The sequence below is a fragment of the Netta rufina genome (assembly GCF_964035555.1).
Source record: "Netta rufina genome assembly, chromosome: 8".
NCBI lineage: Eukaryota > Metazoa > Chordata > Aves > Anseriformes > Anatidae > Netta > Netta rufina.
Window position 1 is genome coordinate 20,734,146 of NC_140131.1, and position 27,579 is coordinate 20,761,724.

At 49.1% G+C, this 27,579-nt stretch overlaps 2 protein-coding genes across 4 annotated transcripts in view; one reads left to right on the plus strand and one right to left on the minus strand.

Annotated features, from left to right (window-relative positions):
* Window positions 1-3,265: 3,265 nt before the first annotated feature.
* TOR3A (torsin family 3 member A) lies at window positions 3,266-9,435 on the plus strand (the record flags this gene model as incomplete). Its single annotated transcript, XM_084291418.1, has 6 exons — window positions 3,266-3,554; window positions 3,906-4,019; window positions 4,791-5,056; window positions 5,665-5,840; window positions 7,628-7,752; window positions 8,214-9,435. 6 exons carry the CDS (start codon window positions 3,266-3,268, stop codon window positions 8,462-8,464), a joined length of 1,221 nt encoding a protein of 406 aa, XP_084147544.1. The 3' UTR covers window positions 8,465-9,435.
* A 964-nt stretch (window positions 9,436-10,399) lies between these two features.
* ABL2 (ABL proto-oncogene 2, non-receptor tyrosine kinase) overlaps window positions 10,400-27,579 on the minus strand; it is a gene marked incomplete at both ends in the record, with an annotated part of 46,627 nt that continues 29,447 nt past the window's right edge. The window contains 11 exons of one of the 3 annotated variants that reach the window (XM_084291265.1): window positions 10,400-12,095; window positions 17,006-17,225; window positions 18,292-18,465; window positions 19,621-19,710; window positions 20,189-20,341; window positions 20,624-20,808; window positions 21,410-21,587; window positions 23,438-23,522; window positions 24,301-24,573; window positions 25,221-25,516; window positions 26,304-26,474. In XM_084291265.1, the coding sequence (XP_084147391.1) occupies window positions 12,077-12,095; window positions 17,006-17,225; window positions 18,292-18,465; window positions 19,621-19,710; window positions 20,189-20,341; window positions 20,624-20,808; window positions 21,410-21,587; window positions 23,438-23,522; window positions 24,301-24,573; window positions 25,221-25,516; window positions 26,304-26,474 (1,844 nt within the window). Of the gene's footprint in view, window positions 12,096-15,531; window positions 17,226-18,291; window positions 18,466-19,620; window positions 19,711-20,188; window positions 20,342-20,623; window positions 20,809-21,409; window positions 21,588-23,437; window positions 23,523-24,300; window positions 24,574-25,220; window positions 25,517-26,303; window positions 26,475-27,579 lie in introns of those variants that run through there. The other 2 variants (XM_084291264.1, XM_084291263.1) reach the window with 2 other exon arrangements.

Sequence of the window (27,579 nt, forward strand, 5' to 3'; positions counted from 1 at the left end):
TTCTCTGGTGGAAACACCCTGCTGCGTAACAGGGTGAGAGTTTATGTAACCGTAAAGTTTGAAATGTTTCTGATTATAAAATGAACATAGCTTTACAGAAGAATACACAGAAACAACTTCGAGCCAGTGGAAAAGAACATGGTTTTGAAAACCAGCTCTCTTCCTGAATTTCCTTCAGATTCTTCCCCTACAATTTTTTGTTTCTAAAAAGTAAAAAGGAAAAGAAGTTTGTGGCATGTGTGGCACTGGTGCTCTGTTTTTGATTTGCAGTCTCAATATTTTTAGGAGACTGGGGGTAGAACTTGGTGGGAGAAAAAGAGGGAGAGAGATCCCTCAATCTCCTTTATTCCACATCTTCATTTTATTTGCTGATCTAATCCTTGTCTGCATTATGCTGAGCTGCTGGAGAGGCTCTCCTCCTGCTGCCTTCTGTCAGAGTTCATCTGTGGAAGCGTAGCAGGAGTTACTGTGTGGAAACTGAGAAAAACTGTAAAAGGGTGGATGCACAGCATTTCCCCATTGAGCTGATACAGCTGTAGCTTAAAATCCCAGACTGCAAGGTGCCCTCTGTCTGCTTGTACCGAGTTGTCAGAGGTGCTGCATAAGCCAGGCATCACCACATTTTTTGCAGTACTGATTTTTCTTTCTCTTTAGATGATACCTGCAGTCAGACCCAACCTGACCCAAGATCATGGATTTTTAATTAGATGGATGCTGTTCGCCAGGACTGCTCTGGAATAACTGTTAAGTTATGTCTGGGGCTGTGCAGCCCCCTGCAGCTTCCTCTTCCTGTGAAACTGCCAGCTGAAGACCAGCAAATACTATAGCAAGAGCTTGAGATTCAGCAGAGGAAGGGAAAAAAATAGAGATGTAGTCCTAGCAAGCTGCACTAGGGCACTGCCTGTCTGCTGTGCTTCCCAGCCTGTCCTTCCTAGCCAGGTATGAGTGAGTTCTTCCCTTGCAGAGCACTGGGGTCTCTTCCACCCTTCTGCACCTTCCCATCTAGTCCTTGGGCATAATTTCCTGCCTGAGGTCCTGCAAGGAGGATTGAGTTATTCAGGATTTTGGATTTTTTTAATGTTTTAATGTTGCTTTTTTTTTTTCCTTCAGTTCCTTGTTAACCTCAGCCTGGTCATCAGGGTGTAGTTGGCAGGTTACTGAAAAACGACTTTCATTTTCCTCTCTAGCTCTCGCAATGTGCTACACTTACATGAGCTGCCACCCCAGGAACTGTGCTGTTGCTCCCTGGAGCTGGCATGGAACCATCAGTCATTTTATCTTTCCGATTTTTTTTCATTTTTTTTTCCCATTGGAACATTGAAGCATCTGCTTTTTGTAGTGAAGACCAGCTCTTTTGATCAGCTCTTTTCAGCTAAAACATTTATCCCAGGAGGGCAGGGCTTGAATGTCACAACTATGATGTATTTTTTTTTCATAAATCCACATAAGGGCTTCAATTCAGATGCTTCAGGTGGTTTTCAGAAAGATTGGTGGCAGTTTCATTTTTCTGTGGCTGCAGTGCTTTTGGTTTTGGATGTTTTTTATGTGCACTGATTTTAGTTCTGGTTTAGTTGAATTACAGCAACTAGTGTTAAGGGTTTAGCCTCAAGGATTATTAAACTGGAGGGGGCAATTATGCTAATCAGTACGAGTATCTTTTTCATGCAGATTTGCAATATTTATAGCCACCTGTAGATGGAGATCTGCTCCTCTCCATGCCCTGGTGGTGCTGCAGTCCTGCTCCCCATCCACCTGAACGAGTGAATCGCATTTAAACGTCCACTTCATTTTTCTGAGCACTTGGGATAACCTTGAAAACTTTCCGTGTTGGAAACAACACATCTCAGCTTTGTTTTGGTTAGGGTAAGTTGAGGGAGGACTTGTTCTGATGCTGGATAACTCATGTAAATGATAGTTTCTTACAGTAAGCCAGCAGTGGGTATACCTCAGGGTAAAATGCAAGATAAAAGGCGCTTATCCACTTTTCATCTCCCCCACACAGCTGGGTTTGTGTACTTGGCATGTCAGTGCTGACTAGTTTTCCTCTGGATGGTTCAAGTGTGCTTTTCCTCTACTACCTGCTTCCAAAATTGCTTCCAAAATTGCAGCCAAGCTTTGCTTGGGATCCTTGTCCCCTGCTAAAGCAAGAGCAGCCAGTCTTAGGGACTGCTCGCTGCTTCCCCGTACAGAGGGGATTTTACAGCTGCTTGGAGAAAAATTGGTTGGTGGTGGAGAGGTCAGTGGTGGTAACGAGTTGTACCACAGCTCTCCTACATGATTTTGTGGTGATTCTCTGCTGATCTGAACCATTTTCCTGTCTGTTTGCATGGAGTCCCCCCGCCCCTGTTTATGTACTGGTGTACAAAGATGCGCTGATGTAAAAATCACCAGCGAAACTCTTTACTGTAGGTGAGGAATGTGACACAGCGCGTGTCACAGCATGCCCATCCCAGAGTCAGCCACAAAATCTTTTCTCCTGGAGCTATGGTACAATTGCTAAACCGAACTCGCACCCAAACAGCGAGCAAGTAACGCCCAGAGAGCTCATTGCAGCTCTGCGTGCTGCCGGTCTGACTCATCCCCGTCTCCTGCTCCCTTGTTTGTGCCGGTTATTTTTGTGTCCCCTTGGAAATCACCCTGATGAACAACCACCCATGCCTGTGTAGCCAGCTGTCTTCCCAAAACAGCAAGCCCAGAGGCAGGTAGAGACCTTCCCAAAGTCCCCCCTCACATCTCTGGCTAACAGGTGAGTGTTTTAGATTTGTGTTTCAGATTTGTGTGCGTTTCAGCTGCCACAAAAAGCAGTCCAATCCCCTAGCAGCACCCGAGCACACTGCTGGAAAAATCCCACTCCTGGAAGCCAAACCCACTGCCCCGTCCTGGTGATGTGCTCAGCAGCAACACCTCACCCGGGCCACGGGGCTCCCTAAAAGAGGTTATTGGGCACCCTTGGGTGCCTTCTGGGCAGAGGGAGGCAGGAGCCCGAGCCGGGACAATCCCAGGGGCTGGTTTTGCTGCGTGGCGCTGGGAGGAGGAGCCATTCCCAGCCCAGTGCCGTGCTGTGGGGACCGCGGCGCGGGGCAGGGGCCGTGGGGTGGTGTGGCTGGGCCCTGCGAGGTGTGGTGGTGCCACCAGCCCGCGGCTTCCCCCAGCACGACTCCGTTTGCGGGCGGCCAGGAAGTGAGATCACGGCTCCAGCCGTTTGAGGCAGGACGGGATCCAGAGGGATCCAGCAGGACAGGATCCCGGCGGGGCATCCACAGCCATGGGCCGGAGCACGCTCCTGTCCCGTCTGGGGCTGGCTGCCTGCCTGCTGCTGCTGCTGGGGGGCTCCGAAAGCCTGGGGAGCCAAGAGAAGCAGCAGGGACCCTGGGAGGAGGACCGGAGAGCCGTGACGGAGGCGGCCCCGTGGGCCAGAGCGAGGTACGAAGCTGTGAAGAAGCACTTGGGAGCTGTGGGAGCTCTCTCCAAGCAGTACTGGCAGTACCTGGCTTGCAAGGTGTCACAGGAGGGCTGTGAAGAGGAGGGGAAGAGGAAGGCCGGTCCCAGCCCAGGTAAGCTCCCTCCTCTCCCATTCCTGTGCCCTGGGAACAGCAGCAGGACCAAACACTTCCCTGTGCCTGCGTGGGGGTCTGCACCCCCAGCTCCTGTGGCTGCTGCAGGGATGGGGCTCCCCCCATCGCTCGGCATACAGCGGGTGCCACAAACACGTGTGTTGGGGCAGGGGGTGTGCTCCCAGCCCGTGTGGCTCCGTGTCCCTGTCTGAGCCAGCTGCAGCCCGTTAGCCCCTGTGGGCCCCCGCACCTGGGGCAGGGCAGCAGTTAACTGTGAGCACCTGAGCGCCCACACACAGCACAGGAAAGGCACCTGCTGGCACGGCTCTGCTCTGACCCCTGCCTTTCCAGGTTGGAGCTTGCCTCTGGTGGGCCAGGATTACCTGGAGATCTTCTCTGCGTGGTACTGCAGCTTCGGCAAGTGCTGCAAGACGGGAGACTGCAGGATAGTCAACAACATCACAGGTGGGTGCTGTGCTGCCTCTTGGGAGAGCTTGGGCAGGGCTTTTCTCTGCTTCTTTTCCCTGATGTCTCTGTTATGTGTTTGTTTTGTGTTGTGTTTTTTTTTTTTTTTTTTCTAAAAAAGTGTGTTTTAGCAAGTGATATAGCTAAAGGGCATTTCTGAGAGGGTGAGGGGCTGAGCTAAGCCCTGTTTCTCATTACTCTTTTGCAGTTCTGAGACTGTGAGAAAGCCTGCTCCTTACAGTGCAGTGTATCTGCTCCAGTTTGCCATGATCCCTGCCTTCAGCCGGCAGTTCCCAGGCACAGCCTGGGATCCAGGCTGGCCGAGTATCCCCAGTATTCCCAGTATCCAGCCCTGGGGCAGGAGGGTGCCCTGAGAGCTGCGTGCGAGCCCTACACTGGTGTCATTCGTTTGCTGACCCTGAGACCTGTGGTAGCTGTACCCTCTGCTGAGTAGTACATAGAGCTCAGTAAATACTAAATAAAAACTTTAGGCCTCAGTGCTCTGTATGCATCAAATACTCTGCTCAGTTTTCAAAGAAAAAAGTAGTCAGCAGAAGATCCGTGTTCTTTTTTTTTTTTGCAGTTCTTGGCCATCGCAGGCAGTGCCCAGGCTTCTGTAAGCAGCCTGCCTCAGCTTTAATGCCTGGCCAGACACCTCCCGGGCACGCAGCCCCACCAGCAGGGCTCTGGGGGCTTTTGTTCTCTTACTGCCACCTGCAGCAGCAACTGGGCTTGCAGATTAATGCTGAACTCTCGCTGTCTTTCCTGCAGGGCTTGAAATGGACCTCAATGGGCAGCTCCACGGGCAGCACTTGGCCAAGGAAGTCGTCGTCCAGGCGGTGCGGTGCTTCCTGCAGAGCCCGCAGCCGGAGAAGGCTCTGGTCCTCTCCTTCCACGGCTGGTCCGGCACAGGCAAGAACTTTGTGGCCCGGATGGTGGCCAGTCACCTGTACCGGGACGGGCTGAAGAGTGAGTGTGTCCGGGTGTTCATCGCGCTTTTCCACTTCCCCCATCACAAGTACGTGGACTCGTACAAGGTGAGAGCTAACAACGTGGTACCACGGGGATGGTCTGGCTGGGATGGAGTTGTTTGTTTTCTCTTTCTCCCTAGCAGCTATGCGCCACGTTGTATTTGGATTTATGAGTAAAACAGGGTTAAATAACGGTGGTTTGAGCTGAGCAGTGTGTGCACAGCATTGAGGTTATCCCTTTTTCCCTACTCTGCTCCCTCAGTAGGTTGGGGGTGTGCAAGAAGCTGTGGGGGAGGTACAGCCAGGACAGCCGACCAGAGGGGTATTTTGTGTAGCACCAAGCTCAGCAGTAAAATCTGAGGGGAGCGGGCTTTGGGGTAGGGCAGGATGCCATTGCTCACAGACCAACCAGGCATCAGTTGTGGGAGGTGGTGAGTGATTGCCTTTGCATTGATCAGTTTGTTCTCTCTTCCCCTTCTTCACGAGTTTAATCTCGACCCACATGTTCTCTTGCTCTTCCCATTCTCTTCCCCTGTCCCTCTGGGCAGGAGGGAGCGAGCGAGTGGCCGTGTGGTACAGCAGGGCTGGCCAGGACTGTCCCCACACATCCAGGCTCAGCCCCTGTGCCATCGACTGCTGCCAGGTATTTCACTCTGCCGCCTGCTGCCCTGCAGGTTCAACTGGAGAAGCAGATAAGCGAGACTGTGCAGCTCTGCAAGCAGTCCCTCTTCATCTTTGATGAGGCAGAAAAACTTCATTTTGGACTCCTGGACACCATCAAGCCCTTCATGGCTCACAATGGCAAGAAGGGCCAGGTGGATTACCGGAGGTCCATCTTCCTCTTTCTCAGGTAACTTCTGAGGCCCCAAACACATGGGGAGGGACAAAATGGTGGAGTTTATCTCCTACGGTGTTCAATATGAGGGTCCAGGCCTGCAGAGGAGGGAGAAGAGGTGACTGACTCCTCCAGCGAGTGGTTGCCTCCATGGTCAGTGTTCCTTGTTGATGCTCATCCTGCACCCTGGAGGGCTGAGCAGGGGGATCCTGTACTGCAGGGAACACAGTTAGGGCTGCAGCTCTTGGTGGGAAGTTGTGCAAGGCAGCACTTGTAGCTGGGAGCAGGGAGGTGCCACTTGCCTGGCCCTAGCCACAGACTGAGGTGCCATTAGCCTTTGAGGGCTGCTCTTGGCATTGGCTCATCCTGCAGCGTGGGGAATGGAGGGTGGCTCCTTGCCTATCCGGAGGGAGACCGGTTGTCTGTCAGCATCTCCACGCTCCAGTGCTGTCCCTCACCCAGGATTTGGTGGGACCGGACATCTGCCAGGAGCAGTGGCACATACCACCAGCAGGACGTGAGGTAGGCAGATGCCTGAACTAACCAGTGAGAAATGCCCGGGAGAGACAAGCATCTTCAGTCCCCCTTCATTTTGGTTTGTGGCTTTCAGCCTTGTTCTGGCAAGAGCTGTTCCCACAGGTTGGAGGTGAGCAGAAAACAAGGTTCAGTTCCGAAACCATGCTCAGTTGTCCAAAGGGGATTTGTTACCCCACTCCTGTTATCCAACCTCCGTGCTCTAACCTCCAAGCTTGGTGGTTCCCTAGGACAGCTTCTGTGCTCACGAAGACCTGTCTGTGCCTGGTGCCTGCAGAGCTGACCAGGTCTGTCCTACCTGTGTGGGCCTCTGGCAGGTCCGTGGCACAGGAGGCAGCTTCTCCCTCCTTGCTCTTCCTTCCCACCTGCTCCGGGCAGGGTGCACGTGCTGCTGGCCAGGCCGAGCTGCTCTCCTGCCCTACCTGGCAAGCTGTGCAGGCGTGGGGACAGCAGGACACTGGGCCAAGGAACCACGTCACCGAGCAGAGGGAGCAGGGTGTCTTGAACTGCAGCACTGTGTAATCTGGGGGGTTTCATCATACCCAGTGGCAGGGTGACACCGGCCTGGCACAGGAGGGCTGGCTCTCCCCCAGCACTCTTTGGGACTCTGCCCTGGGCCTGTGGCTGTGGCCAGGTTTGGGCGATGGGGACCAGAGGGAACTGGTCACCCTCAGCCCTCAGGGTGCTTCTCCTGTGGGCCGGGGAGGAGCAGGGGCAGGTGAGCTGTGCTGGCAAGGCAGCACGGGGAGGTGGTGGCAGCTTTTTTGTTCTGCTGCCCCGGGAGCCTCGATGGCTGGCAGGACCCCGTGTCCCCCAGCAGGCAGCCGCACCTGAGGGTGGTGAGGGTTTGTCCCTGAGGCAGGGGATGTCCCAGTCCCGGACCTTTACTGGTAGTGGGACTCCTGCCATGTGCTCTGCCCCCTGGCCTGGACTTTGTGGTGGGTTGGTGAGGGTTTGGTGTGGAGCCAAGCGGCACCTGAGAGGCCAGGACAGGGGACTGACAGGGATGGGGGGTTCTGCTGACTGCCAGTCCCACCCCACGGGAGAAAGCAGCTGCCACAGGGGCTGGGCTGGCAAGATGGAAGGCAGAAAGGGCTTTTTTGGGAAGAAATTCCTCTGTGTGAGAGTGTTTCAGATGTTGAATCCCACACAGAGAATCCCGTCATGGACAGAATTGCTGAGGCCTGTCTGTAGGGGGTGCTGCTGGCACCTCTGAGCGATTTCTCTGTGGTGGCATGGTGGAGTGAGTGACTTCCTTCTGTCCACAGCAATATTGGGGGCAACACCATCAATGAGGTAGCCCTGGACTTCTGGCGGGCCGGCCGGGCACGGGAGGAGATCTCCTTGGAGCTCCTGGAGCAGCGGCTGCGGCTGGAGCTGCTGCAGCCCGCAGGTAGGAAACCGGCTCGCTGAGCAGGCCACAAACCTGCCCCTCCACCCTGCCCTGGGGCCTCACTTATGAGGTGCCGTGTGCCTTGTGCTGCACGAACATCTGTGCCATGGAACAAGCATTTATGTGTCCCCCACACCCTGCCGTGTGCCCCTTCCTTCATCTGTGTGGTGCGGCCCCAAGCGTGGCACTGCTGCAGCAGCGAGGCCCGCAGAAAAGGAGCTGTTGGTTGTTCTGCCCCCTTCAGCCCTGAAAATAGCAGGGTTGTAACAAGCAGCCTCGTGCCTCAGTGAATTCGGGCTTCCCTTGGCCTGCAGTCAGGCTACGTGCTGGGCAGCTCTGGGGGTGCAGGGGTGGCTGCCTCCACACCACAGCGGCTGGCTGCAGTGAGAGAGGACAGAGCTCGTCTCAGAGGGGTGCCCGCTCCCAGGTGGCTGAAGCTTTTGTCTTGCTTTTTGCTGCAGAGAACAGCTATGCCCGCAGCCACCTCCTTGAAGAGAACCTCATCGATTTCTTCGTGCCGTTCCTGCCCCTGGAGTACCACCACGTGAAGCTCTGTGCACGGGACGCCTTCCTGGCCCGGGGCCTGCCGTACACGGAGGCAGCCCTCGACGAGGTGGCCAGGACGATGGTGTTTGTCCCCAAAGAGGAGAAGCTTTTCTCTGCACAGGGCTGTAAATCTGTATCCCAGCGCATCAATTACTTCCTTCCTTGAACACCAGGTGGGACTATACCGGTGGTGAAGGCGGTTTTGCACACTAGGAGCTGCTCTCCTTGCACAAGGTCAGGCAAGCAGCAGGTTACCCAGCCAAACACTTGCACAGGGGCAGAGACTTAACTCCTCGTTGCTCTGAGGGCTGTCGGCAGGGTGGGCTGTGCACCCTGCCCAGCCTTACTCATGGGGCACTGGCATAGCTTGTGCTTGGCTGTGTTTGAAGTCCTTCTGGTATTTTTTTTTAAGTTCCTTCTTTTAGCCTGATGTAGCGATTTGGTTGTGCTGCCAGACTTTGTTTCATGTCAAAGGGGTTGTCTTCGGTTTGTCGTCTCGTAATGAGGGCCTTGAACAGCCTGGGCCTGTTGAGAGAGTCCAGCAGAAGCCACAGCCTCTCCCCTGGCTGTAGCTTTGTCACTCTGCAAGCTCTCAGACTGGGCAGAACATGTTTGCTGCTTTTGAGGGTTTTTCCGTATTGCTCTCCTGCATTCACAAGGTGTGTGGCACTCGGGGACATGTACCAGGATCATGGTTTGGGCAGGGACGCCTTTGCATAGAATGACTGAGAGTCTCTGGCACTGTAAAACCCACAGCCTGTGGCTTTGGCCTGCCCTGTCCTTCTCTCCCCTCTCTTGGAGTCTTTCATTCTATGGAAGCAGCTGTGGGGGTGAGGTGAGCTGCTGCTGAAATTGTTTCTCTAACAATTTGGTAAAGAGCCTGATTGGTTCACTGCAGGAACTGGTTTAGGGCGAGACAATCTCCCATTTCATGGGCAAAGGGCAGTTGAGGTGGATGGTGGCTGAAAGAACAGGTTGCGGTTGAGTTCTGTTCTTTCAGAGATGGATTAAGATTTTTTTTTTTTTCTTTTTTCCCCCCGGCATGCATGCTGCAGCTTTTTGGCTGGTATCAGCATTACTACACCGAGGGGCTGTTTGCTGTCTGGGTACTTGCCAGGTGATAAGTACCTGACAGCAGGACCAAAAAATTTCAACAGTGTTACGGGAATCACTCTGTGACCTCTGGGTCAAAACTCCCTTCCAACACAGCTGTGCTCGGCAGCGAGGTGAATCAGCACATGCCAAGGACGGGCTTTAGCTGCCTGAATGCCACATGTGCGGACCTTTGAGCTATTTTCAGCTTTGACCCTTTCTGTCGTGCCAGCAATGAGCAGCACAACCCTGGGAAAAGATTGACCAGACACACTTACTGCTCCCGCAGACTTTGAGTCCGCGTTTCCCTCCGGGCAGGTCGGCGCTGTTACCTAACAAGGACTCAAAGCCTGAGGCAGGAGGATGAGGATTCGTAGCCTGAGGCAGGAAGATGAGCTGGCTGCTGTCTCACCCCTTGCTTCTCTCTGTGCAAAGTTGGTTTAAACCGGGCTCTTGACTCTAGGCTGGACCCTTAGGGCCTGTGCTAGCGTCTGCTTTTATCAGGTGTTTCTGGGACTTGCTCTGTGGGCGCTCGTGTTGCCACGTGTCAGTCCTGAAGCGCCGGCAGGGGAACAGCCGAGGGAGCTGTGCCTGGGGAAGGTGAGCTGGTGGAGGGAGGCTGCGGCCCCCTGCAGGGCACAACTCAGGCTCTAAGTTGTTGGGGGGAAGGAAGTCACTTTATTGAGTTTTTGGCAGTGTTGGCAGGTCTGAAGTCGGCACGCTGTGCAGTTCTGTTACTGAGTAAGGAGGGGGTGGTGCCACCAGCGAGGGCACCTCTCAAACTGATGCTGCAGGACCCTGCGCTCGTGCCAGGTCACACGCGCGCGTTTGAGAACTAAGTGAGAACCACTCTCCTCTGACTGCTCCATGACATGCTCAGATCAATGTGAATGCTTTCCTTTGCAACCTGGCAGAATTGTATTACGTCTCTTTCTAACAGGTTTGCAGTCAGCTTGTCTTTTCTACCCAAAATAACAGCCTTCAGGCTACCACTCTGCAGGTTTAAATATTCTTTTCAAAAAATAAAGCATCATCTAGTCAAGTGGTTTTTTTGCCAATAAAATATTGCAACCTTTATTTAAAACAAAATGCAAATTGGCAAAACTTTGTGGAACGACAGGCAAAGAGGCCCTTCAAAGGGCCTTATTTACATCAAGTTTAACACTGTTCGCAGTTCACAGTCAGACGATAGTGAGAGAATTAAATTAGAAAAACAACCAAAATATATTACAATAACAATTAAAAACAAAAACAGTTGACAACACTGGTAGAGTGATTGGTGATTAACGTGTTTCATCTTAATCCATTCCTGCCCTCAGTGAGTTCACTACTGACACAAACAGCATGCCAAGCTGAGCGGGCTTCTACCCCCTGCGCACAATGGAGACATTTGGAAGCGTGACCTCCTTTGGTACAGACATTTCTCTTTTCTAGACACTGCAGCTAAGTCCGCGTGCCCCCGAACCTGTTACTTCCTCCCACCAGGGAACAGGCTCCAGGCTTTGTTCTATGCTACAGGTGACCGGAGTGCACCCCGCTGCCCACCCATGCAAAACCTCCATGTGCAGGAGCTGCTGGATGGTGCTGCTCGTGCTGATGCGGGAGGTTTCCGAGCACACTGCAGCTGCTGCCCCTTGGTTTCTGGCAGCTCCTGGTGAACAGCAGGCCTGGACCAAGGGTTTTAAAGGAGAAGGCAGTGCTCTGTTACATCTGCCGACAACAGCTTCTCCATGTGTTGGTGTTTGTCCCAGCTGCTGCTGCCCAGGAGTGCCAATGAGCGAAAGGCTGAGCTGCCTGGAGGGCCTGCCTTGGGTATGCAGCACAGACACCAGCCTCGGGTTTCCTCGGAGGCCCCAGCCCAGCCCATCGTGCTGCCCTGGTGGGGAGGGCCTGCTGGGCCTGCTCTGGTGACAGCAGGTATGGAGCAGCTCTTGCCCCATGCTGAGGGGTTTTGTTCCTGCTGCCTGCAGAGAGCAGTGTGCCATAAAACTCCAGGGTAAGCACCCTCAACTGGGATGCCAACGTGCAGCTGTTAGGGTCACACAGACACAAAGCAGTGTTAGAGGTGTCCTGTGGGAGGAGGCCAGGAGCAGGCAGACCCCCACCTTCCCCACCACGTTCAGTGCCAGGTATGCTACTGCGTTCAGCTCCGCTTTCCCAGCTGCTGAGTTTGATGCAGTTCCAAGCTCAAAGCTCTTAATTCAGCTTCACCCCTGCCAGCACTAATGAACAGTACAATTAACCCTCAGTGCTGCCAGCCAGGTGCTTGCTTTTCAGGTGCAGTGCAGGGGGAGAACCACGCCTCTGAGTCAGCCAATTCCCCGGGAGCTAGGAAGGGAAAGTGCCCCGCGAGCGCATGCTTTGTGCTCGCCGTTACCAGGCCCTACGTGATCCCATCCCCTGCTGCAAAGGAGACTACTTTATATTCTAGTCCATACTAGTGCAAGTTAATTAGAGAGCCTGGCTGCGATTGCATCTTTACCACACGAGGCCTTCTCACAGTGGTGAAGAAAGGAAACGCAACAGGAGTTTCTGCCTTCTCCATAAACAGCAGAGCAAGAGGTGCTCTGTGCTGGAGCAGTAACAGGGCTTCACCGTCCCTCCGGTGCTTTACACACACACTGCAGTGGCGAACACGGAGAAGCTGCTACAGTGGAGCCCTTCAAGGCTGAACACAAAGTCAAATCTAGCAGAGGGAAAAGGACCTGCAACAACATGGAAGGAAGAAAGACTGAATGAGAGCTACAGCATAACCAAGCTTTTCCAGGTAGCGTCCTTTTGCTGTCCTTCCAGAGGGCGAGGGGAAATTCTCATTTGGGAATAAAACAAGATTGGGTGGGAGAGGCAGTGGAAGCAGAGGCAAGTCTGCAGTCTCTTATTTAGGAGATAATAAAATTAGTGTCAGGTCAGCAGTACCTCTGCCACCATCCACCTATCTGATGTGACTATGACAACTGGCTACAGCACAGAAAATGCTCCCTGTAGGAGTGATGACCGGCAAATCCCCCCCATTCCACTGTTTGTTAGGTGTTTTACCTCCACTGAAGGGATCAGAACTGGATGGGTTTCTGTGTTGCTCCAAGTGGCTGAGGAGTCCCTGGGGAGCTTCAGAGACTGCCTGGCCATGGTCCTGGGCAGCCTGCTCTGGGTGGCCTGAGCAGAGGTTGGAGCAGGTGGGCCCCAGAGGTTCCTGCCAGCCTCAAGCGGTCTGGGAGTCTCTAAAAGCGGGTGGCTTCTTCGGCTTGTAGTAGTAGCACAGCCTCAGCCCCATCCCACTACTACCACCTTAGGGGGGTGGGGGTCAGAAACCAGGCAGCATCTGGAGAGAAAGCATGGATAGCCAGGGGAGGATAACCAGTCCTCTGTCGGGGCACAACTAGTTGCTTTAAAAGGGTAAGAAAGCTTGAAAGATCTGTTCTAATAACTAGAAATTCCAAGAATTGTTTGCTATTTTATCACTTTTGCTGGAGTTGTTCTGGAAGACTGGTATTAAAAAAAAAAAAAAAAAAAGCTTCTTTCAAAACACTCCTCAGAACTGACTAATATTCTTACACTTTTCTGGTTAAAATACCTTTCCCCTGAGAGTAACCACTTCAGTTTCAGTCTGTTTGTACTAGGCTGGGAAGTAGTACAATGATGAAACCACACGATTGTCTGCCAAGGCAAACACAACCTGCCTTCCTTGATTGTTTAAAAGGCAACATGAAGCAACACCGTCAGACTTCTTCCCTTTGCAGGTGACCTTTCCAAAGGCAGTTAGCTTGGTGTGCAGTGATGCCCAGGTTCAGTAAAGATGACTGAAAGAGATAAGGTAAACCACAAAAGCCCTCAGTAAAGTCTGCAAGATAACGGTTTGGTACTCTGCCTTGCTGCTGAGTGTCACGGTGGAAGAAGCCTGGCGCAGCCTCCCTCTGCCCCGCTGACGTGCGGGCTGGAGCGCAAGGACCAGAGGAGATCCTGGACAAGCTGAAAATCCTACTGCAGGAGGAGACAGCCGGCTTCATCAGGTAGGCTGGTGTACAGTGTGGGTTAGTCAGCCTGACTTTCCTTTGTTGTCACTTGGGTACCAGCTCACTGACCCGCAGGAACAACTGCTTCACTTTAATGCCTGTCACTTAGGATGGAGGGTTTTGGTTTGTGTTATGTTTTTTTCCCCTCACTATTTCACTCACTCTGACAGTGAGGTTCACACAGTCCATTTTACCTCGCATTCTGCTCCACTGGTGTGCATTCACGCGTCGTGCCACACACCTCTGTTTACCACAGACCAGTAACAGAGTGAGGATTCTCAGACACCAGCACCTTTCTAAAGGCTTTTCAGGCCACTGTCTCACCGTGCTCCACGGAAAACGAACAGGGATGTGGGCTGAGACGGCCCAGCCTACTTCCGAGCACCAGCAGGGCATTGCTTCTAGACAGAACTGGAGTGCCAACTGTCTACGGTCACACCTGGGCCCCAGCTCAATTCTAAATGCTCAAACTAAAAGCAGCACAGTCACACTTTAAAAACAAGTTTTAAAAAAAAGCATTTTAGCAAAAAAAAATAAAAATAAAATAAAAAATTAAGGTGCAAAGCAAGCCAGATCCTCTATCATCACAAGTAGTGTGAAGTGAGCAGCAGCATGCAGGGTAACGGGTACTGGAGACAGGTATCAGGCCTGTTTGCGTCCTCTCAAACCAACAACTAGTTGAGGTCCTCCTACTTGCCAGTACACTTCCATCTCAGGGAGCTGTGTGCACACAGCCAGCTTTCTGAGGCCCCCAGCAGTCCACAGCCAGCACTAGGAGCAGGGAAGCCAACCAACCACACGATTGCTTTCATTCTGGGATTGTCAGTAGGCATCAAACAGCAGGGACCATAACCCAGTGGAGCGGTAACACCTTCTGTCACGTTTCAGGCAGAGTGCACAGTTTATGTGCGTGTTCCTGCTCCGCAGCATGAGATTCTGGTCCAGTCTTTAAAATACATAAACCAATTTTAAAAGATGGCTGTGACTCACATGTTGGCATACATAGTCACCTCCATGCCATGGGAAGGTGGAAGCCTGCAGGCCTGGTAAGCAACAGGAAGCACCAACCCCAGAAATCTGGGTGAGGTGGCTGTGCTACGGCGGCGGGAGGTGCAGGGCGGGTGGCAGGCAGACCCGCTGCTCCTGCCTCTGGCTGCACAGCACTGGCTGCTGGAGGAGAGCAGAGACCAGCCAGGGGCTGCTGGGGCAGAGGCGTTGCCTCACCTACCACAGGGCCTCAAGGCGCTGAAACTAAACTGGGGCGTCAACCTGGTAATGAGTTAAAAACAATTTAAAGCTTAAAAAAAAACAAACAACCTACCCTGTCCCAATAACAACACTGGCAAGTTGTGCAAGAGCCCCAAACTACTCACACACAACTATCAAGCGGCACCCATGCTAGACCACTAGAAATAGGAATCAACTGAGTGAAGGTGGGGTGGGGGTAACTCCAGTGGTAAGTCTGCCCAGCACTCCTGACGTTCAGCTACAACGAAGACACACACGTGGTGGATGAGGTGGACAGGAAGGAAAAGGGATAGGTTCATATATTAACTAATTTTGCAGTTCTCATTACAGCAGCAAACAGCACTGTGGCAGTACGCCACTGGGGCTAGTGCATCCACCTGCAGCAGCTCTGAATACTGTCAGTGCATCAGACCTTGCCCCAGCCACACGCACCCTCCTGCAGAGCTGCTCAGCCCCTGGCACCACCAGCACCCCTGCGCCTTTCTGCATGGTGTCAGGGGCCGCAGCACGCAGTAGTGTGGACTGGGCAGATCCTGCAGCCACTGCAGTACTCCAGCCACCAGCCCCAAACCGTCCTTCCCAGGCAGAACCTGCCATCGGTTCTCCTGCCTCTCAACAGGAGGAGCAAGGATCCTCCTTTCCTCGCCACACCAAGCAGACCAGACTGACTAGGTAGGGACAAACACCTGCTGTTCTGCCCCTTACAGCTTTAATCTACCCTCTCCATCCCCATTTTCTGAGATGAACCTGTAAACGTGAGGAGAACTCAGTGATCTGAGGTACTTCACATACTCAAGTATCAGTCTTTCCTTTTGAAAGCATCAGTACAGAAAAAAGTCCCCCCCCTCCCCATGTGTACGTCTCTTACCCAGACTGACAGTAGCTACCTTTGCACCACATCGCTGATTTCTTGGACACACGACAATAAGTTATTAAGGACGGGGTTTGCCCCAGGGACACTAGCAGCTGTTGAGGACACCTGCAGTTCCTGCAGGCTGAGTTCCAGTTTGCTCACGGCTTCCCGGAAGGCAAATTTGTTGCGTGTATGTGGGATGCAGTCCACGTAGCCTGAGCAGTAATCCAACAGCTGATGCCCTGTGTCCACCAGCTGGCTGTTTGGTGTTGGCTCAGCGATGGCACTCGAGAGGAGGTCTGCGCACTCCAGCAGCGCTTCCTTGCTGATTTTGTCTGCTGGGATTTTCTCGGCCGCCTGTTTGGTCTTTCTTAGCGCTACTTTTGTGCCAGCCGTGCCGTTGGCCATTTTCACTGGGGAGGTGGAAGACGATGACAGAGGCACTTGAGGTGGAGGCATCACAGGCCTCCCGGCTTTTCCACCAACAGGTGCTGCTGCTGCTGCCTTCTTACTCCCTTCGCTCGATTCCAGTCCGTGCTGCGCTCCTGCCCCGTTGCTCAGCTCTTCTGCTGCATCTGCGCAAGCAGCTGGCTGTTGGAGGAGCCTCATCACCGGTGGTGGAGGTGGAGCACACTTTGGTTTTACCCGTCTGGGCCGGTCCCTGTCGCCGGAAGAAGTGACCTGATGCTCAGATAAGAGCTTAAATTTATTACCCTGAGAGTCTGTGCCAATGAGCTGCACGTCTGCTGGAGTGTGTTTTAGAGTGGGTGAGATTAGGACTGGCACTTTGTGGTTATGAGTGGTTGGAAGTATTGCTGCAGCCTTGACTGGAGAGGACCACCCCGGTCTCTCGCCATCTTCAAGGGCCCCTTGCCTTGGGCCACTGTTTTTTTCTTTGCTCTTAGGAGCTGCTGCTAGCCCTGGGCTCTCCTTTTCTTCCAAACCTGAGGGGGTTCGGAAAGGGAGAGCTGTGGCACCCCGTGGCAAGAGTTTTGCTTTTGGTCTTTCTCTGGTCAAAGCAGGGCCTTCTTCCAGCTTTTTGGGAAGCAGGTCGGTGGCCCTCCCCATGCTCTCATCAGGCTGAGAGGAGGTGGACACTGTCCGTTCCAGCTGAATTTTTGACCTCTGGGAATTTCTGGGAAGGGTCATTGCCATCCTATCCTGCTCTGGAAGCCCTGAGGACATGGAAGATGTGGAGTTTGACCTTGGAAAAGGCTTTGAAGTTTCTTCACTGCCGGTAGGTTTTCCTGGTCGTAAACCCAGTGTCTTTTTAATCAACCGTGGTGTAAAGAAACCTGTGATGCCTGACCACCCACCACCAGTGCTTATGCCCCCACCACTGCTGGTACCAGTGCCATCGTCGTTGTAGAAGGTCCTCTGCGCAAAGCCCCCACCGTAGCACTTGGGTGGTGCCACGCTCGCGTCCTGCTGCGTGGGAGCAAAAGCGAACCCATCCACGTGCTGCAAGGAAGCAACAGATGAGAAGTTACCCGTTAGCTCGTACTTCTTGTGGGGCTGATTCTCCATCTCCCGGAAGGAACTGCTGCGCTTGGGAGGTGTGGGAGCATTCCTCTTCTTCATGAAGGAGCTGAAGAAGCCGCCTTTTCTGTCCCTGGTGAAAGTGGTCTCTTTGGCATCCTCCAGCAGGCTGCTGGGTGACTTGTCCCTCTGCTTGCGAGGCAGTGCGGGAGACCCACTTGTCGGCTGTGTGCTTCTGATAAAACCTAGACAGAAGAAACAAGCGTGACTCTTCAAAATCTATTTCCATTTCCACCCCCCTGTCCTGCAGTGGGCTGTAAAGGCCTGGCAGACAGTTGCCTGGGATCTGCAGAGACAGACTGCAAGAGGAAGTTAGCACTTTTATTTTTGTGCAAGGCTGATCTGCTTTTGATTTTATTCATTCCATTCTGCTTGCATGACTTGTCTGTTTTCTACACTGGGGAGACTACTTAGGAGAGACGTTAAGAGAAAGTGAATTGGCTCTTTCTCCCCAGTTTCTTACCCATTTCCTGTAGTTTTTTCTCCTTCCCAAATATAAAGTAAGTATAAAAGACAGTAAGTATAAAGCAAGTATAAAATACAATCTCTTGTTGCATTGTCAAGTTTACTTTGGAAGCTGTCATCTTAAAAATACAGCAAAACCAAACTTAAAAGAAAAGAATACAATGGGCTTTACCAGAAAACCACTGAAAAAGCTGCAGCATTTTCTATTTGCTTGCAAAGGAGTGGGCTGGCAAACAGCCCTAATGACACAGCTGCTCAAGGCACCAGCCTGCAATAGGTTGGTTCCAGATTTTGGTTCTTTGCTCCACAACCTGAGAGCAGAACAGAGAAGTCTGAATTGTGCCTGTACAGATGTGGGCTCATCTTAGCTCTCAAGAGTAGTCTCTGCCTTCTCTAGAATGAGAAGTGACAGCTGTACTGTGACAAGAGCTCCCACTCTGTGCTACCAAAGAACAAAGCCATGCTGATTTCCCACGAGTCATCTTGTCTCTCAGCAAATCTTCCATCGTTCTGACCTCTCCACCTCTCTAATCCAGGAGGAGTGAATGCAGCCATGGGGTGGTCCAGCCCTGCCTCTCCTGCCACAGTACCACAGTAAATCCTGCTACAAACTGAAAAAAGCCAAAGCACTTGATCATATCTTGACTGGAACATGAAATTTTACAAGCCGGGATACTGGGTTGCAGATCTCCAGCTGGTGGATGTTCTGTTCTCTCCTGTTTGGTATTTCACAACAGGAGCAAGTCTACCCACATGGCCTCAGTGCAACCGTCCTTGTGCTCATACCTGGTGCTGAGCTGGAAGCCGAATGCTCCAGAGTATCTTGTGTTCCTTCAATGTTCTCCTTGTTCTCTGCCTGTTTCTTCAGTGTTCTAGTCTTGGAGGGAAGCATGGGCAACCGGGGCAAGTAAGGAACTATGGAGGAGGAGGAGGCCGTTCTTCCGAGCTCTTCTGCTACCTCTGCAAGGGGAAAAAGCAAGCAGAATCGTTGGAACAAAGACCAGCAGAAGAGGAGGAAAAGCAAATACGGGTCTTTACTGCAGACCCAGAGCAGCACGAAGAGATACGTGGCTGAGAGAAGAAGCAGTTTATAAACTTAGTTTTTTATTCCAGTCCAGAGGTGTTTAGGGTAAGTGATGTTTTACATAATGACTTCAAACTCCCATCTTTATAAATTCAGCCAGAAATGGTGGTAGGATCTGTACGAGCTGTATGCTGGGCTAAGGTGGCCCAGGAGCTAAAGGTCATGCTGGATACATTTACTTCTGTTTCTAATTAAGGTGCCTGGTGTTGATCCCCTCCAGGTTGAGTCCAGGTTGAAGTGAAGACTGCATGTTTCCTTCCCAACATTAACGCAAGGTATGTGATTAAAAAAAACAAACAAACAAACAAACAAAAAAAAACCTCCTGGCCACCCCCAGGTTATCATTTGTGTAGGCCACTTGATGTGCCTATTATAGATCCTCCCTGGTAGAATTTCCCCTTGTGTTTTTTGGTAGCAAGGCAGTGGATGGATGAATGGGCTTCATATTTCATTTCAAATTTGAGCTGTTCAGACAGTTGTGCTTGTCTGCTGCTTACTATCACACTTCTCACTTATATTTATCTCCTAGTTGACTAGATTTGAAAGTTTCATTGCAGATTCACTGCTAAAAGTAGCTAGGTAGAAAATGCAGAGGTTAAGGCAGATTTTTTTTTTTTTTTTTTAAATGAAAGCTGGTAGAATACTACTGCATGACCTAAATTCTGCAGTCAAAAATAGACTGTGATATGCATGCACCTTTTTCTCTCGCTCACTATTCCTCTCTCTCTAGTCTGGGAAACAAGAGGCTTCCTCTAATAGAAGAGACAATATTCCTTAAATGAACTGTGTTATCTGGCTGCTCAGATTAATTAATATGCCATCTCTGTATTAAGTGTCTAAATGTTATTCAGTATTTGTGCAGAATGTAAGAGCATGTGTTGACAGACTTATGGATAACAAAGGAAGTAAGGGATGAAGCCTCACTGCAGCCTCCAGAGCTAGGAGATGAGCATTAAGAGCCTGTGTGTAAGAGCGCTCCAGGGGCTTAAACTCTTCTCCTGTTTCAGAAACCACGCAACAGGGGCTCTCACCCTCCGAGATGCTCGAGTCGTGGAACATGGTTTCAAAGGCCTGGTGGGTCTCAGCAAAGGAAGGTCGGTCAGGCGGGTTCCACTTCCAACCTGCAGTGGGAGAGCGCAGATTAAGGCTCACTGCCTGCAGCAGGTAGGAGATGATTTTTTATTCTTTTATTAATAGAGTTTACATTTGTTATGCAGCATCAGAGAGCTTTTTGTGGCAAATACTAAGCAACACACTTGAAGGATGTATTTTGTGCAACCATGTCAACTCCTTGTCTTCTGCAGAGCCGTTATGTTTGCAGAGAACTCAATTTCTTTCTTTTTTGGGGATTCCATTGTAAGAGTCCTGCTCACAAAAGGACAGTACAATTTGCCACAAAATGCTATCCAGCTGTAATCAGAGATGACAGTTTTTGAGAGTTCTTGTTCCTTAGAGACCAGACTCATTTTACATCAGTGACCAGGGACTTTTCCACGTTAGCTAACAAAACAGCACATAAGAAGCAAGGATTTAGAGTTAACCACAGATTTCACCCATCCCTCCCAGGCTTTGTTCCCCGAACTGGAAGAAGATACTCACATGCCCTCATCAATTCATAAACCTTTGGAGGGCACCCCTCCGGTTGTTCCATCCGATAGCCCTTTTCCAGCAGATCATACACCTGAGAGAGGTCAATGCCTGGGTACGGTGACATCCCATAGGTAGCAATTTCCCATAACAGCACCCCAAAGGCTGCAGAAGGAAGAAAATAAAATTCCTGGTCATAAGACTGCCCACCTCCTATGTTGCTTGTTATATTGTGGCCTTTACTGCAGTTTGAGGCAGAATCTCTTTGATGCAGATGCTTCAGGTCAGCCTAGGTGAAGACAGCACACACTAAAAACCCTATTGATTTGTGAAGCTGTGGCCTGGCGTGCGCCTCCCCATGTGTTTTTGCACAGGCCAGAACACAATTTACTCTTTAGGCTAGCAAAGAAAAAAAAAAAAAGGAACACTGAAGTTAAGTTTTCTTACCCCACACATCTGATTTGATTGAGAAGGTGTTATAGGCCAAGCTCTCGGGAGCAGTCCACTTGATTGGGAACTTGGCTCCAGCATGAGCTGTATATGTATCTCCAGTCATAAGTCGACTTAAGCCAAAGTCGGCCACCTTCACCACATGATTTTCTCCAACTAAACAGTTCCGTGCTGCCAAGTCCCTGTATAAAGAAAAGAAGTACACTCTTTTACTGGAACAAGAGCAGGGCTTTTGAATACAGTCCTGTACTAGCACAGCCTGCCCCCTGCTCCTGCAGGAGGAAGCACTCCCTTTATACAGCAGGTAAAGACAACACGAGCTCTATTCTAAACAGTGTCAGACACTGAGTGGATGTATTCCTAGGAGCTGGAAGCTGGGATTAGGGCTCTTTCCAGTAAATTACCAGTAACGATAGCTGCTACAATGAGAGGTTTATGTTTCTGAAGATCAGGATGAGAGCAGCAGCTCATCACACTGGTACCAGCTTCATGGCACTGCTTTATCCAACTGGATAAGTTGGCAGGGTCTTGCCCAGAGCGGGGGCATTGGAACAGGACACCACCAACTTTCACAGCCATCAGGCACATGCGCACAAGATTGAAAGCCATGGGGAGGAGGTACTGCAGGACAGCATTAAAACCAAAACAGCCAACACATGACCTACTGTAAAACATAACTCTGCAGAAAATCTCCCCAAGAGCAAGAATTCCCAGGCCCTCACAGTGGTGGCCTGTCCACCATTACAATCTGAGTTTGTACCAGCTTAATGTGATTTCACCCACCTGTGAATGAAGTTCTTCTTCTCCAGGTACTCCATAGCAGAGGAGATCTGAGTGGCCATATAGAGTAACACAACAGCACTCACTTCCTCCCGGTTGCATTCCCGTAAATAGTCTAGTAGGTTCCCATATGGCATGTATTCTGTCACAATGTAAAAGGGTGGCTCCAGGGTACACACACCTGGCAGTGAGGAGAAAGGGGCATGTGAATGAAGCTGCCATTGTTTCCCTACCTTAGCGGTGGTCCTGATGTTATACCCATTCGTTGCATTTTGGACCAAGGATTGTTTCTCTGGAAATCGAAGACTTTCATCTACAAAACTTGGATTGATGCAGCCCAAGTTAAAATTCAGTGCTTCTTTCTACTTATCTGTCCATCTACTTTCTGGATAGTGAGAAACATGCCCGTTAAAGCACCACTACTCCTATATACTGTACATAAAGGATGTATAGCGTGTATATATATATATGTGTGTATATATATATATATATATATACACACATATATATATGTATATATATATAGATATATATATATGTGTGTGTGTGTGTATATATATATATATATATATATATATATATAATATTACCACACACTGTTGTTTGGAGGGTTACAGAATGAAATAGGAGTTATTTTGAAGACCTATGATTTGCTTTTCTTCCCCGCTCCTCTTTCTTAAAGCTAAAAAGTGGCCAAGTGGAAGTGGGTACCTGTCAACTGGCCAGCTTTCCAGACTGAAATGTCACTACAGAGGAATGTGAAGCACTCCCATGTGTGCTAGCTGGGTAAGCCATCAGCACGGTGGGACCTGCTCCTGAAGCAGCATTCTCACACATTCCTCAGATGACTCCTTGCTACAGTCATTGCAATCATGTACAAAGTATGTATTAGTGGAGGAGGAGGGCAACAGGATACTCATGTCAAATCTGTGAACTCCCACTGCAGCACTGCTGGATTCCTGCTGATACTGTTATCCGCATTCAGTAGTAAAACATGACTACACTGCGTATCAGAAAGAGCAAAAATGCATCTCTGATGAGCAATCTTTTTCGTGTCTACTGCTGGAACCAGACAGGGCTAGGCAGACGCTTCATCTGTGTCCTTTTTTTTTTTTTTTTTAAATGGGCATAGAATAGGTGACATTATTAAAATCCTTCACATTCTTCACATTTCTCCTTTTATCCTAGGCTTGGCTTGACAGCTTTGCTCCTGAAAGCAGCAAAAGTCCAGACGGAACCAAACACTAGTGAAGGTTTAATGTGTCCCCTTAATAACCTTTGTACACGTAGAATTAACAGCTATGCAGACTATGTATTAGTGATCATCGTATCATGCACGTGCCAGTGAGATAAACAGGGCACAGCCAAACTGAAAAGCCTGCAGCTTTCTTCCACTCATGTGCTGTTTGATCTGACTTGCGTCTCCACTGCCGTGATCTCATGTACTTATTTGGTGGTAACACGATGGTCCCTTGCAGCAGTAGTGATCTGGCTGTCTTCTGCTCAGTTACAGATTGATTGCTTCTACTCACTGCAGCTTTTTCTATAAATGTCTCTGAGTTGAGAATTACAAAGAACAGTATTTGTTGTATTTCTATTGTATTTTTTTTTTAACTTTGGGTTTTCTTGTTCTGTTCTATCAGAAAAATAACTAATGGAAAATAATGTTATAAATCTTAGTTAACTAAGTAGAAAAAAAATCTAATTTCACTGATTTGTGAATCCTGGAGAATGGCTAAAGGCAAGGGTACAATCTGACAGAAGACTGATACTGCCAACTTCATATAGTGCACAGTCATGCATCAGCAGCAAAGTTGCTTACTAATGTAAGTGACCATATTTGATGATTTATTTAAAATTAGTGTCTCAATACTACACAAAGGAGTAAGCTATAAAAATATCACCTCATAACCCTGACTTCATTCAAAAAGTTATATAAATACATAAAGTCTGCCACTCCTTTTAAAGGAGAGGAATTTCATTTTGGCAGAAGCCTGAGTAAGAATATAAAGACCAAGGTATTTCACTAACCTAATAACTGCACTAGATTTGGGTGCTTGATTTCCTTCATCACAGCAGCTTCTTTCAAGAACTCTTCCACCTCCATGGTATCTTCCTAGACGAATAGAAAAGGGAAGATTAATCTTCATGACCAAGGTGTGCTTAACACTACATATTTTAGCTGAATATAAATAATTCTTATCTTTGTTCTGCTGTTTTGCCTTTTACAAAAGCAAAAAAGGGTCTTTAACACCCCTGAAAAGCTAGCCTGCAGCATGGTCAAATGAGAAATCTGCAGTACCCAGAAAGTGTTAGACTCTACCTAGCAGGTAGCCACTGGCCTACCAAAGCAGCTGTGGCTAATAAGGGGATGCCTCTAGGAGTCACTGACTTAGTTTGCCTGTCTAGCTATAAAAATTAAGCTTGCAATCTCCCTTACTTAGGGGGTACCTAGAAGGTTAACATTCAACAATGGTGATGTTCAAACAAACAGAAGACTTTGAAAATTAATATAAATGGAGATGCTGATTTTTTCCAGAAGTAAGGGAGAGGTACAACATACTTCTACTACCTTTCATTACTTACAGCTTCCACAGCTCTTCTGAGGGAAGGGAAGTGGACATGTGGGTAACCACTTCTACAGATCTGACTTGGCCATGCAGTTCCTGCAGGCACTTGCTGGACCAAATTCCAAATTGCTTTTAAGCCACATGCATTGCTGCAAGTTTGACAAGCTAACTTAGCTTGAGCAACCCTCAAGTATGGAATTTATGCAGACCAGTACACTCCATTTTCATATATTTGTATCATTAGGTGGTATAATTGAGAATGCGACAATTTCCTTATCATAAGAGGTTACTAAATGAACAGTGCACAACAATCTGAAAACCCACCTTTAATGTCTTCACAGCAACCGTGAGATTGTATCTCTTCCAGACACCAACGTACACCTCGCCATACTGCCCGCCCCCAAGTTTGTGCTTCATGGTGATGTCAGTCCGCTCCATCTCCCACTTGTCGTGGATGGGGGACACTCCATAGACAGTGGGCTTATTGCACTTAGGTGCTGGGTAATGCAAAGTTGTCACCAGGCCATCAGCTACTGTTGAGTGATGGTGCACTAGCTCGGCTAGTGTGCTGAAACGGCTCTCTGCTGTCACATAAACCTGTTGAGAAAGGTCCAGGAATCTATTTAGTTGAAGACAGCTGAGAACTTCCAGTAACACTGGAAAACAGGTACAGTAAAGACATTCTCACAGGTTAAAAACAAAGTAATAGAGCCAGATTTTAGAATACTTGTTCTCAGTTTGTTTGGGAAAATGAATCTCCCTCCGCAGGACTTTTACTTGCAGAAGGAAACAAAATATAAGGGAGGCTAGAGCACTGCTGACTCCTGCTTCGTGTTTTACAGGACTAGAAACCAGAATTCTTGTAGCCACACCTGAGTCCAGTTTCTACATCTCTCAGCACAAAATACTGCCATTTGATCAGGGTTAAAACTGCTGACTCGCCAAAACTCTGCTTGTTCTAAGAAGACCAGTAGAAAGGTATCACCACATCAAAACAAAAACACAACCGCTTTGCTCCCCAGCTGCTATTTCAGCCAGAAAAGTGCAGTTTGCAGTCCTTCCAAAGTGGTATTGGGTGTTACAACCAACCTCTTGGCATAAAAGGTTCTTTTTTTATACTAATAAGCCAGCAGGCCTTCCTCACACACACTCCTTCTTTAACTAACAGCCTGCAACTTGCGATTCTGCACCACCTCTTAATATTTTTATTTCCTTTCCGCACAGCATTGTCCAGAAATCCTTACCTTTCCATCTGAGGTGGTATTGATCCTGTAGTGGTAAACGCGTCCCTCGTACCTGAGCGAGATGGATAGCTGCCCGGGGCTGCTCTCGCTTTCACGAACCAGGAAGCTGCCGTTGATGAGACTGCTCAGCAGATACTCTGCTGCACTGCGTGACACCGGCCCATGGTACCATGAATGCTTCTCCAGGCTGTTCACTGGTGTGATGTAGTTGCTTGGTACCCAGCCCTGCCCATTCTTCGAACGTACCTCGCTCCATTCACCGTTCTGGTTGTAACCCAGGACTCGCAACTTCTCACCTATGAGCAGAAGGAAAAAAGCAGAGTAAGCACGATACAATCTACTGGGTCTCATCGAGTGGGCTGACAGGGAATGTCTCTCTAAGCCTGGGTTTGTAGCTAACAAATAAAAGTCTGCAGCAATGATTTTGTAACTAAATTGCTGTATATAAAGGGTTTATAATGTAAAGTTTCAGACAGAATTCCTTATGCACTGTTCCTAAATTAGTACTACAGTGTGAATGATCAACTCAAAAACCTTCCCGCAGTCCATGTTTCTGGACTAGAAAGCTGTGTGGTTTTTTTTTGGAGGGATGAGGTTTGTGTCCATCTTAATGGCATTTAATAAATAATTTATATAAATACAGATATAAAAATGGCATTTTATTTTTTTTTACCAGTTGTGCAGCAGGGCATATTCTTATATACATACTGAACAGAAACAGAAAATCTCTGTGCCATTCTTAATTCTTGATTTTGCTCCAGCTGAAAGTGTTGAATTCTATTTTTGCCAGTAATGTAAAGGTTTTCCCAAAATAGGTGTCTCATGTGACTAGTGATCTGGGGAGCCTGGATGTAGCTGCCATAGATTGGTATTATACGAAGCTGTATCTGTACTAGAACTGCCCAGCAGGTGTCGCTCCAACACAAGTGAGAGAGGGAGCGTGCATGTAATCCATCAGTTTAGAGAGCAACCTTCTCTAGCTGCACTCGTTCTGTTAAACGGAACAACAGAAGAGGAATTCTGTTTTCTATTTTCTCTTGCTAAGTTTACAGCCTAGTAGCTGCCGTGTGATTCGAGCCTTACCTTTGGTGATACTGAGCGTGTTGTCACCGCTTGCTACAAAATCATAAAGTGCAACAAAAAGGTTGGGATCGCTCTCAGTGGCTCCAAGCAGGTTCTCCTTGGAGCTCCACCTGATGGCTTCGTTCAGTGCCTGGGGTTCAACATCGCAACCATAGGGGCGGTGCAGGGCCTCTGAAGAAAGGACAAAAGAGGAAATTACTTTGTGTGCAACTGTAAGTAAATCAAAACCCAGTGTGCAGCAGAGCAAAGCTCCTACTGCACAATAAGCCCTTTATGGAAAGGGAGCACAACGCGTGCACGTCTTAGATCAGAGGTTAGTGCTAAAAGGAGACTAGAGAAGATGATTAGCTTCATAGATAGTAAATAGCAAGCTGCGTACAAAATGTTTATACTAAATATTTATTCTATTATTTTAATTACATACACATGTAATTAAAAGCTTTTAGGTATTCACAGACAGAACAATGGAGGAGAAATTAAAAGTGCTTTTTCGATGTGAAGTAGTGAAGGAATCCTTTTCAAGACGGAAATGTCGTGTTTGTCATCTTTGTTGTTTCTGTGGCTTGGATTTGAAAGCAACATTAGAAATAGAGGTAAGGCAGACTGAATTATGACACATATGCAATAGTAACTGATTCAGTATGAGTAGAAATGACAGTGATTTGTGATACATTTCAAGACTATGCAAATAAGAAGGTGGAAAGCAGACAGGGCAGAAAGTAGTGAGGATGATGCTAAGCATTTAGCAACAGTGTTCCAAGGCAATTCTGTTTTTCTGTTTCAAATTAAAATGGATGCATACTTGTTAGTAAGAAGGGAGTGGGAAGAAGAATCAGTCTTGAACATGTTTTACAGACAAAAGTAAGAAAAAAAAAATTTCCTGTGATGATGAAAAGTAATCCAAATATACGAGGTTTTGTAAAGAACTAAAGTAAAAAGCAAAAGTATCTGAACACTTACTGGTTGTACTGCGGTTAAAAAAAAAAAAAAAGAAAGCGTCAAGACCATCATTGGCTTTCTAATTCATAGTGGGGTTTTCCAGAAACATGTAGCCCATTAAATTTCAATGTTAGGACACAAGAAAGAGCCAAGATGTAGTTTCATACATGTGGGGTGCTCAAGGGGGCAAAAACATGAAAGGGTAACGAAGTAATAACTATTTCCTCTGAAGGCACAACTGACATACGTTCCTGCCCCACAGCCTCTTGTTGAACTTGGGTTTGAAACCATATTACAAACAGGCTTGGCCCATTTCTGTGGGTCTGGGAAGTCAGGC